The 17,571-nt window shown below is 39.5% G+C and overlaps 1 protein-coding gene across 4 annotated transcripts in view; it reads right to left on the reverse strand.

Moving 5' to 3' along the window:
- Positions 1 to 17,571, reverse strand: part of KIAA1328 (KIAA1328 ortholog) — a 175,793-nt gene that overhangs the window by 41,702 nt on the left and 116,520 nt on the right. For all 4 annotated transcript variants that reach the window (XM_074932616.1, XM_074932615.1, XM_074932618.1 and 1 more), the window contains 2 exons: positions 16,727 to 17,406; positions 13,870 to 13,965 (listed from right to left, as the gene is read on the reverse strand). In XM_074932616.1, the coding sequence (XP_074788717.1) occupies positions 13,870 to 13,965; positions 16,727 to 17,406 (776 nt within the window). The remainder of the gene's footprint in view (positions 1 to 13,869; positions 13,966 to 16,726; positions 17,407 to 17,571) is intronic.

The following is a 17,571-nucleotide window of genomic DNA, read 5'->3' on the forward strand; positions in this document are numbered from 1 at the left end:
CTCTATATTCCCATGCATTTTTCAATGCAGATCAGTGGCATCCAGAGAACATGACATTATAACTAGTCAGAAACCCAAAATGTGAGGCAATTCATGCCTCCAGTATGTATGATCAACAGATGGCTGCCTTAATGGTACCCTACTGCACCCTGTTGAGGAAAGGGCTTGCAAGTTTAACCATCATCAAACTAAGAGACTGCTGTGGTAGGTCAGCTCCAAAAGCAAACATGCTGGAATGTTATTTTCCTGTTCGACAATTTCTGTTTTAAAAATAAAATAATTAACAGTTCATGTGCGCAATCTGTTGTAATTATATCAGGCCAAGAATGCGTAACACTTAATGATGCAAAACTGGTGATAATTAGACAACCCAAGCAATACGTTTTTGTAGCTGGAACCTGTATTGCCATTTCAGATGCAGTTTGACAAACAGCCTGAAAATTGCTTCCCCACCACCACTTTGGCTGGTAGAGCTTTCAGCCAGATCAGCTTCCAGAGTCAGCTTGGTATAAAGCAACAGTGTCACAAGTGCTGGGACAAAGAGAAGGTGTTAATATCCCACAAGATCTTCTATTCAGCAGGGGTCCAAATTTACATCAGTTTAAATTAAATTATCAAATCACACTTTTGAAAGCCACCAGTTCCAAAGTTGGACTGTTTGGGAAGTTGGTTGTCTGCATGGCAAACGAAAAAAATATTTGCAGAAAGAAGGACTGCAGACTCTGGATGAGTGGATCTAAGAAGCAACAACAGTGGTCTCCTGAATAACCAACTTTTTTTAGTCCTGTCAAGTGTACTGTGTTATTCTTTGTAAAGCCCCTACTTCCACAACTACCAAGTGTCTCCGATTTTTTTTCCAACAATGTGTCAGGTAGGGTGGTGTGATTACCCTAATCCACAAGGCAAAGAAGTTAAGAAACTGATGCAGTAAAGAAGCTGGGCCCCTGGACCCAGCAGAGGTCGAAGAGAACTGGAACTGACTCCTAAACACTCAACTCACCGAGCAAAGGAGACACCTGAAATTAGTGCATACACCATGTTATGTCTGTTTAGACCTAATCATGAGGAAAACCCTGACAACAGAGGTGGAGCTTACATCCCTCCTTAGCACATCTCTATCTGCAACCTGGCATCCTCTTTTGAGGGGACACAGTCTGTGCCTTCTTTCCAGCAGAGCTGGGGAGAAACACATCAAGATATAGAAGCCAGCAGAGCCAGCGCATGGGAAATAGGAGGCAGACTGGTTCATTCATTACTGCTTTGTATAGGGTGTGCAAATCTACAGAACGGCCAAGCTGGAAGAGAGGTAAGAGCATTGCAGGTGAGGAGGAAAGTACAGCATGAATTTCAAGTCAATCTTTCATCCTGAACACCACTACCTTTCCACTCTCCCACAAAAACCAATCTGCTCATGTCAGCAGATCAAAAACCTTAAAAAAAATACCATTAAAAATCTATATCTTATCATACTGAAACAGAGTGCTTGATAAAAATCTAAGCTTAAAAATTTTCCTCTCCTTTAAAAAGCAGGAAAAATATATTCTAATACAGACCTTGAAGGCCATATTCAAGCCTGGAGTGAGATTTTGTGGCCTGGCATTTTGACACTTAAGTTAGATGGATTGGAATGTTAATGACACTTCTGGGATCCAGTGTATGTTAGTAAGAAACAGCTGCTTTGCTTCTAAAGAGCATGTTTGTTTATAGTTTTGAGATCACAGAATCATAGAATAATGGTTTGGGTTGGAAGGGATCTTTAAAGATCATCTAATCCAATCCCCCTGCAATGAGCAGGGACATCTTCAACTACATCAGGTTGCTCAGAGCCCCATCCAACCTGACTGTGAATGTTTCCAGGGACGGGGCATCTACCACCTCTCTGGGCAACCTGTTCCAGTGTTTCACCACCCTTGCAGTAAAAAAAAATGTCTTCCTTGTATCTAGGAATCTGACCTGTATCTCTGAATCTAGCCTTTTCTAGTTTAAAACCATTACCCCTTGACCTATCGCCACATATCCTATTAAAAAGTTTGTCTCCATTTTTCTTATAAGTCCCCTTTACGCATTGAAATGCTGCAGTAAGGTGTGCTGGAGCCTTCTCCTGGCTGAACATCCCCAGCTCTCTCAGCCTTTCCTTATAGGAGAGGCGTTCCATCCCTCTGATCATGTTTGTGGCTCTGCTCTGAACCTGCTCCAACAGGTCCATGATCTTCAGGGCGAAGTCTCCTTTTTCACATATTTTCCTAGGAAAAAGGCAGGAGGGCAGGGACAGGTAGGGGAACACTTCATAAGCCAGAAAGAGTTCTGAAACGGAAATATTAACAAATCTGCTTGTAAAAAAAGAATTTTTTATCATACAAAACAGGCAGTGATTGCCTAAAATCTATTATGTTATTATGCACACAATATATTGCTGGGGAGTGATGCAGAGTTTTCATCTCTTACAGTCCTCTTCAGGCTCAGTGCCCTCAAACCCAGTAATGCCTATGACTATCAGGTTTCTCTGTCGGTTGGTTGTTTGGGTTTTTTTTTTCCTCTTAAACTGTCTCTCTTGGACCTACTGTATTTGGTTTACTTTTCTTTTATCTTGGAGGAGTTATACCAGCTACTATGCTAAAAATTCTTCCATATATCAGGCTGTACCAGGGTACAGTAATCTACTGCACAGCTTCTCCAGACCACTCTTTTAGAGACCAGTTCCCTTCCCAATTCCCTCAGTGACTGGTGCTCAGATATTTAATTCCACCAGCAAGAATTAAGGCCACATATGCTCTTAATTAGCAATGACCTATTAGATCATACCAGCCATAGGTGAAACCCTGGCCTCATTGAATCAATCAGAATACTGCCTTTATCTTCAATGAAGTCGAGACTTCACTTAATATACACAGTTAGAGGTCCATTTGTAGCAACTACTAAGCTAAATTCCATCTAAAATTATATTAATGTCTTCCCTTTGAAGACCTGTCCTGATTCTGCTCTAAGTTAGCTATATTTCAACGCCCTACCAGCATCTTTCCCACATATCTGTTTTCTTAATAAACAGCAAATGAGATCTTATTACTTTTCTCTCTTCTCTTCTGAATCCAAAGAAAATTCCAACATAAACGTTTTCAGACAGTCATAGAGAAATGGCCACAGAAAGCAGACTGGCAAAGCTTTAGAAGGACAAAATGCTGTGATTGTGTGTTTGGCCTTTCTTATAGAGTAGAGCAGAGCAGCTGTCGTTCCAGCAAGCAGTGCTGTCAGCCTTCACAAAAGAAAGTCATGTAAATGTCAAGTCATAGGTATAAAAACAATCCTTCAAAACAGTGTCTGTATATCTGAAATGCCTGCCTAGCTGTCACCATTGAAAGTACCATAAGGAATGATGCAAAAGCCTGTTTAGGACAAACAAAGTTTTTGAACTAAATCCAAACTTCTCCAGTAGATCAAGCCACATGACCCTCTCCTTCAGAAGGAGAATCACATACCTTAGTGCTTCATCCAGTATCACTATTGTTTGGCTGAGAGCCAGCCCCATTCACAAGGTGCCCATTTAAATGCCCTGTGAAAGCTATCTCTTGAGCAAACACCCCTCCAAATTAGGTTGCAATTTGATTGTGATAAAGACATAGAAGAACAATGCATCATCCCTTTTCAACTTGGCTCACCCAGAACAAAAGACTCCACAGTAGATGGGCTGCACTGCAAAACAGGCTGTGGCTGAGCTGTTGCTGCAGAGATCGGCCTGAGTGTGCAAGCTGCACCTGAGTGGTGCAAGAATGTTTTCCTGTGCTAAGACTATCAGTACGTGAGCACTCTTTCCTCCATAGGAGTTTCCAGACAGGCAGATAGGTGTTGATAACAGGAGCTTTCAGTAAATGAGCAGCAATTGCAAAAGTCATTTTTCTGACCATGGATCACATCATGGAGCAATCATTTGCTAAGGTAAAGTGACGATATAGCAGAAGAGGGATGCAACAGGAGTTGAAAAGTAGGTACTCCCACGGTTTCCAGTATGCCCTACTAACAAGACATTTTGAAGAGATGCCTACCTAAAGCAACAGATATTTAAGACTGCACTCTTCTGTATAGGTATTATGAAGTCACATATGCACAGAAAGTAAAGCTCTGGAGGATCCTGTAGTGCCTGTATGTGGGCAGAAGCATTATAAGAGACATAATATCTACAGCTGCTTCTGTTCATTGACAGTGTTGCACTCGATAGATGCTGATTTTCAACATTCAGGATACTGTCATGATAAATTATCATCCCTGGTTTCTAAGGGAGGAAATGAAGGAACATGAAGTTACAAACTTCTCACACTGATAGCAATGAAAATTAATAACCACTAACCCTGGCAAATACACATACCCCTAAGGATCCCAACGTGACCTTCCAGGGGTCACTGACAGGTTGCCAGATATCAGGGAACATGTTGCAGGGAAATCCTTTTATAAATGCATCAAAGTCCATAATAAACAAAATTAGAGGATTTATCTCTCCTATTCTTCTGAGGCTGCTGTCCTTCAATCTGATTTCTCTAATGATTAGGAACAACTAACACTGAATCCAACATGGGGGCACCCTTACAGGACTCATCTCTGTCCATGACAATTCTGTCCTCTTATTCTAATCATGTTTATCTATATGACATGAAGACTGAATCAAGCATTTTAAGCACAGTTTTCTGGGTTATACAGGTCTGTTAGTGTCAGTGTGTTACAAATCTTGGGACTAGTGAATCTGGAGACTGCAATACTTTTATGCCAAAAGCCATCAAAGGTTCTGTGTGTTGGCACAGCCCAGGTATAAAGCACAGCTCTAACATGATGCCAACATGTCTCCTCGCACCTCACTGGCTCCCCAGCCAAATATAAACCTGACATGGGTTTTGATTCTTGTTTTATAGCGATCAAAAACAATGACACATTAGAATATAGCAGATCGGTAACTATAAATGTACAAGGCATCCTAAATGCTCTCATGCAAGGATCTTTTAAAACAGTGTCATACAACATCCAACTTCTGTTGAAAACAACACTCCTGACGGATCTTTACACTTCATCAGCCTTTTTTCCATGATTAAGTCACATCTGTGGGACATGGTCACTCTATGATTAAGGATTTTATGTGAATGTGTCAGCACCAGTGAATATTGACTCAACCAGGATGTTTACGGAATAGATTTTATATATTTTTGTACTCATATTCAGGAAATAAAGAGACATGATAGAATTGAAACCACACAGAAACTATTGGCTTGCTACAAGGTACACATCAGTGAGATATGTATTGGCATGCTCTGATGTCCAGTATCAAGGGAAGGAATAAAGGGAAGACACCCTGGGATGAGGCTGTGTTAAGTGAAGCTGTGGGTTCTACCCAGGATCTGGGCTGCTCGTTCCCTGCCCCTAGAAACCGAACATGACAAATACACCCCATTTTTGTTAGTCCAGACACAAGTGATTCTTGCCGTCTTACTGCTACTGATGTTAGGTATTAGAACTCTACCTTCACACAACTTTGTTATAACCTGTTTGGAAATGTCTGTCCAGAGCTGTTGCTACCAGTGCCACTCTGACACTGTGATGTGGGTTTAAGAGCCTGCATTTTTTGTGTTGTTAAACCACCTCAGCTCTACTGAGTCTACAGCCAGTAAATAAATTTAGCCCATCTCTCAGAAACATGATTTTCTCAAAAAGGATGCAAGATGGAGAGGGAGATTAAGGGGGCACCAAGTTAAAAAGTAAAAAAGGATTAACTACCTATCAGTCAAACAGAATGGCATGTTAGTTACATGAAGAGGTGAAGCATAGCACTACTGGCAGAAGACTGAAGATACTTGCATATTGTTTTGTTTCAAACTCCTGCCTGTGCTAGAAGGCATATGTAAACTTTTCTACACAGAACAGCTGATAAATTTGTCACTGCAGTTGAGTTATAATACTTCTCTCCCTAGGACAGTGGTGATATCTGTTGAGTATGACTTAGATTTTAGGTGGACTTATCAGGCAGAGACCATCTTTGTAGTCAGTGGAAATAGATGCACTAGTTTGAAACTTACCACACTAGGATTGAGGATGGGAGGAAAAAAAAGCACTCAAGCTGTGGGGAAAAGAAAAGAAAAAGACTGATACTGTGGACAACTGGTCTTCAAAAGAGTTTGAGAAGCAACAGTGACAAGATCTGAATAAGCAGCCAAGATACCAGTTTGGAAAACTTATTTTGAAGGAGGAGAATGAATATCGAGCAGTCAAATACGACTTTACAGTTGTCAAGGTGGAAGATTAAGGACTAGAGCAAGGGGTGATGTTTTAACTGTTGACACACTGAAGGTGTGTTTTTGCTGCAAAGGAGAGGAAGCTGCAATAGCTGTCAGCAGCCCAGATGCGGATGGAGAAGGAGAGTGACCCCAAGGTTACAAGTCTGAGTGACAGGGAGGATGTGGTGTTATCAAAATCGGAAGTGAAGAGTGATTCAGAAGCGAAAGTAAGACGTACTGTTTTGGCGAGATTAAAAATGATCTGAAGGCAAAAAAAACAGGATTATATGTCAGGGAGGCAGTCAGATATGCAAGACTAGATGGAACAGAGCAGAGGGTTTAAGAGTTATTGGCAGAGAGATGAGAGCCAAATCCATGTAACTAGATGTTGTCATCCAGGGACATGGGTACAGAAATCTCCAGGCAAATCAAGGAGCAACTAAATCCCTTCCCTGCCACCACACAGAGGTTCCTACCTAGTTCCAAAAGAAATTATCTAAAATAGTGCTGCAAAAACATGCATAAAAAACCCTGTCCCTCCATAAAATCTAAAGATCATACTGTTTCTAAAACTAGGGCAACCACTAAATGAAAGTTAACCCGAACAATAACTTTAGCTAAACTTCAGGTCACATGCATTTAATATAATGAGATGAAGAATATGAAAAGGCCATTCATAATGGAATTCATCGAGTTAGGAATGCCATGCTTAGCTGCCTTATAACATATAATTAATGATCCTATAAAAATCCAGCAGTACGAACTCTCCCGGCTGCCCGCAGAAGTGTTCTTTATGCTGGGTAGGGCAAGCAAGCATCTGCTTCCACAAATACTGCCCTTTGAGAAGCTGAAAAGCCTTTTTTTCCCCTGCTCCATCAGGGACCACACTGCCATTTCCATGACACGCTGAGCTTTGAACTGTTACCCAAATCAGACTATAGCATTTGGCAACCCAGTACACATCTGTCATGATACACTGGTTATTGGTGAAAAGTTAAAGAAAAAGTCATTAACTCTTTTCCATTGCTTCTAATACCCCACCTTCCTCTAGATTATTTATAATCCCCACTAAACCCACCCTCTGTTTATAGTCTTTTAACACAACAGAGAAATACATACTGTCTGGAGAGCTGTCTTGCCTTATACCACTGCCAACCATTTGGTACAACAAAAGACATTCTCTCTCCATCAAAAGGCCTGATCCCTCCTGAAGCCTTGATGCTCAGATTCAAGGTTAAAGGATTAAGGCCTGAAGCATTGAGTACCAGAGGAAAGGAAGCCAAATATCAAAAGAAACACAAAAATCAATCCTCTTCACCACAGGAGCAGTGTGAAGAACAAATCAGCTGGGCTGAATCTAAAATTTTCTCCGTGTGGCTCTCAAAAATTAGCACTGTTATAAACGTAATGGGTAGTTCTGCAAAGCCTCAGCACCCATGCAAAGCCAGAGTTCAGCTCAACACACCAGTACGTAGTCCAGAAAGTTTTATGTCAGAACAATTCAGTAGCAAATATACAAAGTACACTTCAGAGGAAGTGAGAGCTGAAGAGCAAGCGAGAGCATGCGTGCCATTATCTTTATATGTAGTCTCTATATCTGCAAGTGGCAGAATCTAGTATTTACCGGAGTTTGCCTTTTGCATCAATCCTCTGTGTGCTGAAGTGCAGCCAAGGTCACAAGAGGGGTGGGGGAGTGGGTTTTAGCTTAGTGCAGCCATGATCATGGCGAGAACAGCAGGGTACAGCTGATTTCTTAACTTCATAATACCAATAGCTTTTGTTCTTAGTCCTGCCCCATCAGTTCTGATATAAGCTTTTAAATGGCATGAAAGTTGTGAGGGTGGGTTTAAAATCTCCTAATTTAAAACTACCTTCCAGAACATTTTGTTTTATAAGATTTTTCTTAACTTTTCCAACTCACAAATTTCTGGGACATATGAATATCTAGATTAAACATAATTCTCTCTTCATCCAAGATTATATATAAAAATAAAAAGTAACAAAATGTTATGTCTGAAAAAGTAATCCACTCCAATTTATAAAAATAGAATTCAGGTTTTCAAAATTCAATTCAGGCAGTAAACTAACAGTGTCTACATTTTCCTGTAAAGGAGGCATCTGCAAATGACTTGCAAAAATGTCTCTCACTGTCTGCAAGTGTTGGCAAGGAACAAACTCCTTCAGGAGACGCATGAATTTTAAATATTTCAACCCAAAGAAAAAAAAAAATCTCTGAGCATTTTCAGTTCTGATGTGATATTACAGAACTATACTCATGCAGAAGACTGGCAGGAAATGTAAGTTTTGTGAAAATACCAAAGCATTTGAGTTTTAGCAAGCCTATTTTCACTGATTGCCATCCTACGCTTAGCAGTGTTTCTAACACCAGAGTTCCTGTGCTTTTTGAAGACCTCACCTACAGGTTGGCTCCATCTGCCTACAGAAACTACTTATGGTATCTACTACTTGCATCTTATACCTCCAGTTAATCAGTAGGCTTCCTGCTCAAGGTTACTTTAGACTGTAATGGAGATGATGTAATACTGCTGTGTGCAGCATACGTAATCATGAGGACAGAATCAGCATAATTTAGGCAAACGTAAGACAGGCGGCTTCAAAACCCTGTCACAGTTGAAAGCAAACCCGAAAATGAGATTAGTGAAGCAACCAGGTCAGCAGAAATGAACTCCTCACTCCCCAGTCTGATAAAGGATCACTGCCTACCTTAAAAAAAAAAGGCAAAAAAAAGCATGCATTGATATATGTAAAAAATCGCCACAATAAGCTTTTAGTAACCACATCAGAACAAAAGACTTCACCCTGCACAAGAAAACCTACTACCTTCAGGCTCTGCACGTGGCACTAATGAAGCAAAAATGTGTATTTAACACCAACTGTACTCTCCTGCTACGTCACAACTGGCAGCCATCTGTTGGAGGGATGCTGTGCCTATGTATAGCCAGACAACACCATGAAAGAAAGAAAACCTCCTATCTGCACCTAATTCAGCATTTGCATTATTGGCAGATCTGCAAGCACTTTTTTTACTGGCCAAACAAGTGTTCGCTCCACAAATATCCTATCTAAAAATGATACAAACTTCAATGTAAAATTATCTGGAACAAGAAAGGAACTTGGGTGTTAAAAGGAGCACTAACAAGTGAGTAAGTGGCATCCAGATACACAGATTTTTATGGGCCATTTGCAAGCACAGTTGATTTCAGCCCAATTTAATGTGCCAGTCTGCCAAAACAGCAAATAGATGAAAAAAAAAAATCCCAACAAACTGTATTCAATACATTCCTAAAAGTTGGCCAACTACATAGATGCACCTCAAGAGACCAAGGACAACTCATAGATGAACTGAAGCCTGGGTGGTCTTGGACAATGAGTCAACTGTGGCACTGGTGATGGTTTCCTCCTTCAGAGGCTCAGGACAAGAGTAACGGGAGGTGACGTACGCTGGCATGAAGGAGAACTGACAAAAAAACTCCAAATAGGAAACAAAATGGGTGCTACCATTGCCACCAGTTTTAAAATATCAGTTCCCTTCAAAAACGTGAGTAATGGGGCCAGCACAAGTCAGGTCAGAGGTGGCAGAGCTGTGTGACTGTGTGTGATTTTAATTTTATTTTTAAATTACTTGGAGGAGGAGATTGTGTGAGCAAACCTAGATATGCCTGGGACAGCAGGGGGAGCTGCGAGTCTGCATTCCTCTGCACAACTATTTAATTGCGTTGAATATTTGGACAAAAAACACAGAAGTATGCTTGCACATCACCATAGAAAGATGCCTGCATGTCTAACAAGCCACAAAAAACAATCGAGTTCATAACATAGCATTAAACAAGGAGCAAGAGATAATTGTCACCTTCTCTCACAAGATAATAAAAATAGTTACACCAGAAACATAAAAATCTTTTAAAAGACCCCTGACAGCATTCCCTCCTGGAACTATCACCATAGCAATGAGCATTCAAATAGGAGGGAAGTACTGCTGAATTCTTTGTTTGATATTTTCAACTAACTAAAAACAGAAACTGGAAAAAATACACATGGGTGATATACAATGAAGAACACAAACATAAAAGGCCTTCAATGAAATTAAAGGTGGTGAATTCCACCTGCAAATCTTTGATACTCTAGGAAAGAAATCCTTTAACCAGGTAGCATACATTGAAAGAGTGCCTGCAGATAACTGTAAACTCATACAATAGCTGCTGTATCCAACAATCCCTATTCATAATGTTTTGCACAGGTCCGTGTAGAGGTACAGTGGCAGTATTGTGTGAAACCTGAGGGTAAGATGTATGTTAGAGAGAAGGCAGTAGAAAGCTGTACTGGCAGAGCCATATAGGAAACCTAAGAATCAGAAAAGCAGGGTATCTTCTATGTTAAGATTTAGGCACAAAGCACAACTCTAGGGAGGGGTGCTCACAAAGTAGCAAACCGTATCTTCTCTAGTTTGTGCTATTACATAGGTCTTATTTCCATGACCTTCAGATCCAAAGTTAAGATTAAATAGAGAAGAGTGGATTGTTTTAAAATTCCTCTCCCAGATGCAGACATCAGGAGCACACACAAAAGCAGGTGCCGGGTGTACTGATCCTACTGAATAGGGATGGAGTGGGTACTTGAGCATGTACCGAGCATCTGCATCTGAGGGATGGAAAGTGCTTTGTAAAAGGCTGTTTTATGCTAAACAAATGCATCAGGTTATGTTGTTATTTTGAGCATTTTAAAGCATCTTGCACACTGGGACAGACTTGAAAAGAAGTTATACAGACAACCAGAAAACTTGCCATTAACTGTACAAGTTACTATCTCCATAGTTGAAAATCGGCTGTGGGCTTACTTAGGAGCACTCCAAGCTACTGAAAACCATCCTCAGTAAAACCTGCTCTGACTGCCGCACCTTAGAGAACTAGAGAGAACTACATCTGAAGACTCTCAGGTCCCACACGCTGGCCCAGCTGCATGCTGACACATGTGACAGACACATTTCTTCCCAACAATTCCTCAACATACCCAGCAGGGAAGTGACAAATTCAACACTGCAAATTCATACCAGAGCCATACAAAGAGGCTGAAATGGACAACGCTTGCCGACTTTGATAATGAAAAAAACATAAGGGCATATTTAGAAGAGAAAACTAAACAGGCCTCTGTTAGAAAATTTGGCTATAGCTTGTTGTAGTGCCAGAGATAAAAGTTTTCTTTTCACAGGCAGACAATGACCAAAATCTGTATCAGAAATCAAACTCCATACTGCATTTGCTCATGGAATCTATTTTTCCTTTTTCAAGGAGGGGAAAAATTAATCCCTACAGGAGATGACAAGATGCCTTTTAAAGTACATATCTCATTTCTGACTACAATTACCTTTCAATAGCCTGGCACAGCTGCACGCTCCTATTTGCTTTTTGTTTTTCATTAAAGGCTCCTCTATTATTTGTACTCATCCTATAGCATTTAAGCCTGGCAGTGATGCACATTCCCTTGCCTACGATTCTTCCCACAGATAGTAGAGAATAAATTGCAATTAGATTTTCGTAATTGTAGATAATTAACTCAAAATGAGCTGTTAATTATAAAAAACCCTATGTTTTTCAGTCCTTGATTATATTATTTATTTTACTTCTGAACTCCAACATATCACTTAAGCAAGTTTAGTATTTTAAAGGGCTTTCACCATTTCCTCTAAAATACCAGGATATTTTTAAGCTAAGTTTTGCTTATTTGAAGACTGAAATCAAGTTTCATGCTGTGAGGTTTGCTAGGGGAGCTCTAATGTATGAACTGAAAGTCAGAGAGGGCTGATTTTCTGTTTGGGTTCTGACAGCATTTTCTATAACAAGAACCATTTGGCAGGTCAATTAAAAAACAAATAACAATAAAAACAACCCCTCCAAAAATGAACAAAAACCAAAAAAGAGACTGTCAAAAAACCAGATGTATTCCTATCAGCTCTTTCTCCTTTCTAAGCTCTAGCCACATACTTGCACACTCTCTCGTTAACTGAAGAAAACATCACTTACATATTCAAACGCATAAAAGAGACAAATGGACTTGTCTTCCATAGCCTCTTCCAGCCTTACATTAGAGTAAATTATTTAGGGACCGTTCATCTGGTAACCTTTGCGAAACTGAAGATGGCATATAGGAAGAAAACTTCCAAGTGTTTTGCTGCCAAACTTTGTAACCAGCTGGCATGGCAACTTGAGACTCCACGAACACATATTAACTTTGAAAAATTATACTAAATTAAACCAGAGGAATGAAGAGCGGGTGGGGAACCTTTTGAAATCTGGAACTCTCATTTTGTTAACAGCACAGGTTTTTCTCATCTTTCCTGCTAGGCTGTGTAGATTTTTACAGTTTTTTGGTAAACTGTTGACAAGAGACCCTACAGATGTTCTAGGTTACATTTTTCCTCCAAGGGGCTTAATGCTACTGCATCTTAAACATATCATAACTCTCCATCTCTTTTGTTACAGTTTGATCACTTCAGTCTATGTGAAAATGAAATAAAAAAGCATCAGAATACAATAAGGATATGCCAGTTATTCACAGCAGCCAAACACCTGGTTAAGCAGCAAAGTATTCCAATAAAACTAACAACTGTTCCAGAGAAAGAAGTCCTATTCCTTGAAAAAGGAATCTCAAAAAAAAAATAAATCAGTATCAATTCATGTTAAAAAAAAAAAGGAAAAATAATGCATCGGACACTTGGTTTATAAATAAGCAAACAGTTCTTCCAGTATTCTTATAGCGGAGAGAAAAGCTTATTATTTTAAAGTCTTCTCTTGTCACTAAAGAAGGGACCATTCAGAGGACAGCTGCTCATCTTGTCTACCAAACAGGGAATACTTTGGTCAAAGGAACATCTATACTTGAAACAGAACAAGAAGCTGTCACTTTTTGAGAAAGGAAGAAAAACTCTGTCAAATCCACAGTTTTTATTTGTTGCTTTTCTAATAAGACTGAATCTTCTTCCAGTGGTAACAGGAAATGCAGCAAGGTAGGATAGAAAGAAAACACAATAATGTATTGATTAAGGTTTTAAATAGCATGCAAAATTGAGATAAAAAGCTAATTATTGGCTTAAATCTACTTCCAGTTATTTCAGTGGTAGTTTGCTCTGATCACACTGAAGCAGAGGTGCAAGACAGCACTGTTTAAAAAAATAGGTAACCGTTACCAATTAGAAAAGATCGTTTCTATCTGGGAGTTAAAGGATAATGTATTTTTTACATCAGGTCCAAATCAAGACTAAAGAGTCGTTCAGATCATAACTGAAAAAAAATAACAAGCAGTACCTAGAACAAAGAACAAAAGCTAAGATTACGTGAAAACTCCATTTTGCACTGGGCTATGTTAGTGCCCTTAAGAAGTAACACACAAAACCTGAGACCTCTACAGGAAGTCAACCCCTAAACCATGAGTAATAATGGGTCAGCATAACTATTGAGTTGACTCATAACACAACAGCCAATGAATTTTACCTTTCCTGCAGGAAAAAAGCTCTTAATCTGTAACAAACACACTTGGCAGCCAACACCACACTGTCAAGAAGATATACTGACAATGTGAAGTACTTAGAAGTGAAGAGAGAAATTACCTCAGCCCCATGCTGTTGTCGTTCATCTTCAGAGCAAGTTCTCCAGGTGCTTCATCAATGGGCACATCTTCCAAACTGGGTACATGGCCTTTAAACCTGAAAAAAGCATAGTTAGCTGGTTTTGCAGCTGGTCAAATCATCACACCAGGAACTCGCCACAAAAAGGTGAGTTGTGTGTCTACAAACAGGGCACTTAATCACATTAAATGCAGAAGCTTTCATGATTGTTTTCACACTTTCAAATATACTTTTGTTTTTGAAGGCTGACATGTCCAGTGCCTTTGCTTCTAAGGGTTACAACTGGGAAAAAGATTAGAAAATTTTCATTTACTGATTTCCAGGGACCAGCTCCCTTAAGAAAATGGTCACAGAATCCACAGTATGTATATACTGCATAAAATATAGAATTCGGCTGAGATAGTTGTGTCTCCTGAAACTGTGGGCCCACAGATGATGCTCTATTTTTAATAGATCACCCCACCTTTTTCTTTCTCTTCAATGAAGATATAAAAGTCAACAACAGAGGTACTTCTCCCTTTTCATTTGAATAAAATTACTCCTTTCAGGATTCACCATATTTGTCTGCTCTTCTGTGGTTGGCATCAGGAGGAGTCACTAAACTGCCCGTTTCCCTGCACGCACACCATTTTTCACAGCCAAGAAACTATTTCACATAGAGAGAAACTGCAAACTGTTAAGTACTATGCTCACCTGAGGCTAAATAGGAAAATGTGGGAAATTAAAATGCAGTTATGATGCAGCATGGTAAAAAAAAAGGATCCATTTATACGTTCGCTAAAAGAGCGGAAGAGTTAATAGCCAATAATTACAAATGGTCAGGCCTTGTACTTATCATTCAATGACAATACTCTCAGCAGGTCAGAATGGACCTTAACAGCACTCTACCCAGGCAGAAGGACAGACAAAAAAACCCACTATCTGGAAATGGATTTTTGTTGTATTGTTTTTTAAACTGTCATGATTTTAAGAGATGAACTAGGTTAGAGCCTCCTGACAATGAAGCAAATGGTATTTAAGCCTAGCTAAACAAAATTTTATTGTTTGTAGTATATAAAATTACCCTGCTATCAAGTGCAAAAGTGAATTATATACCTAGAACTGAAACAGAACTGTGATGCCTGATTTACCTGTAAATATCAAACATTTAATTCTAAAAAAAAAAGAATATTTTTTAACAGCAAGCACGCTATGTTCTAGTTCATTTTCTTACAATATGGCAAATGTGCTTTCACCTGCACCTCTGAAAAGAGATCTCAAAAATACTGAGTCCTCAGATTGATCATATATGATTTTCTTTCACAGAATTCTTTTAGGTAACTAGAGCTCTGCAAACCATGAAGTGTTTTTTTTCAGAAAAACAACAGCTAAAATAGGCATAAGAGCTTTAACACGCTCATCATTATAGATATATTTAAGGTCCATTTTTTTCCTGGACTTACGATGCCTCAAATGGTAAAAAATATCCATTAGTAACAAAACCACCAAAAACCTCAGTCTGTATGTCCTTCATGTTCTACTTGTTTTTCATTAGAGGGATGCATGCATAGAATTAAGGTATCTGATGATTAAGAATCCATCTGTTCCTACTTAATTCTCACCTGAAGTCATAATCCTTTGTTTGTGACCTCAGAGATTTTCAACACACACAATTGTGATTGCCTTTAAAATAGGTATTTTTAAAGCCATATAAACACATTATTTTCAATAGAAGCCAAAATCCAAGATAACATACAAGAGACCACCTAAATTACAGTATTCTCTTTTAGAGTTTGACAAATAACCAGGGGGCTGGGATTAAGAAAAAGTGATATATTCCTCCATGGTTGTTAGAGTATATGAATGTAGGAAGTGTGTCATGTAATGCAGACTCTCATGGGATGCTGTCAGCACTTGCCATATTAAAACAGTATAGAAATAATCAACCTTGCGAAACACCCCTATTGTTTCTTCTACAAGACTGCTACATTCTGCCCCATTGCTTTCCCTTTCTAGTGATGAAATGCTAGTACTCAACTGAGTTACACTGGCTAATTCAACTTACTTTAACCTGTTCCCTTTTGCTGTTCCTCTTCGTTCTAGTAACATGATACCATTAAACCAGTTTCTCACTCTTTCCCAGAGACCCCATTTACATTCTCAGGAAGGTGTTACCTCTCCTTCTACAACAAACTCATGGGCTTTTCAAGCCACAACCCGTATTTCTGTGGTTATTGCCTTTCCCTTCTTCTAGTCTTAAGCATGTATTGTGCCTCAGTCTTGGCATTCTTCCTCGCACAATCATCACTGGGAAGAAAATATCCTTGCTACAGAGCTTCCTTCCCTTTCCATATATATATGAAAAAAAAAATATTCCATATATAAAAAAAAATTTCCATCTCTTCTGTAAAACACACATCTTCCAGTCCCTACCTAGGAAGGTGCAATACTTAAAACTGACCTCACCAAGGAAAGAAGGGGGAGTGTTGCATCTATGTCATCCACACTGACATTGTTTCTTGCCAAATGTTTGCACTCCTTCAAGTGCCAGCACTAACATCAACCTCTTGTTTTCTTCTACTGCTCCTCTCTTCCCACCTAGTGTTTTACCACCCTGCTTTTCTTATGCCTTTCTTTCTATCACATACTGGTTTTCTCTGCTGCTTTCCACAGCTGTCATGCTGTTTCCCAACAGTATATGCTAATACACTAAGAAGTCTCCTCTCCTCTAAATCAATTAGAAAACTTGTGCCACTAGTCCTGCCTATCTTATCAGTTCCATTCTCCCACTTTATCTATTGCCCATGTGTTCATTAGAAATTTTAGATTTTTTTAAAAAAATGAAATTTCTTAAAATCACCTGTCATCATCCAGATGGTATTGTTGTATTATTTGTTGGTTTAGGTAGTGTTTTACTTTTTGCTTAGCCAATGCTTGTTGGAGGTGTTCCTTTTCAATTTCCAACTCCTTTTTCCGCAGAAGGAGCTTCTGCCTTCTTTCTTCATAGAACCTTTTAGCCTGTTCTAGTTCTTTAGGCCCCATGCTGTTATTCTTCCCAGAAACTTCAGATCTCCTAGAATAATCACAGGTTTTGCGAACCGGCCCAGAGTGTCTTCTACATACCTGGCTGACATGGTGGCTCTCTTGCATGCTCCCTGAGCTCCCTACATGCCTGCAGGCACAACTGTGACTCACTTGCTGAGGGCATGTGCTCTGAAATTCATTTGCTTTCTGGTCCATCTCCTGAGCTGTTTTTTCATGGTGAGGGTTCTTCTGTTTGGCTGGGGAAATCATATTGTTACACTTTCTCTGCAAGTCATTTTCTACCGGATATTTCTTCAGACACATCTGATGGTTGTAATGGATTTCAGTACCGTAATTGTCATTATTCCTGAAAGGCTGAGACCATGCAACACAGGCTGGGCTTCCAGCCTTTGATACAGTACTGTTTATATAAAATGTTTGAGGTCCCCCAATACCCACGTTGGATCTGTCTAGCTCCAAAGATGGTTGTTGGCATAAGCTCTTCTTACTGTATACCTGCAATAAGAGAAACAATTTCCTGTGAATTATCAAAATTTATCTTTTCTTATTAATTTCATTTGGTAAACGTGTTCTCTCAGAAACAGACTTCCTGCATCATGGACATAGAGCCAAACCTGAAAAAATGTTTATCAGAAGACAGACACAAATCTGCTATCAAAC

This window comes from Athene noctua, chromosome Z (genome assembly GCF_965140245.1).
Source record: "Athene noctua chromosome Z, bAthNoc1.hap1.1, whole genome shotgun sequence".
NCBI lineage: Eukaryota > Metazoa > Chordata > Aves > Strigiformes > Strigidae > Athene > Athene noctua.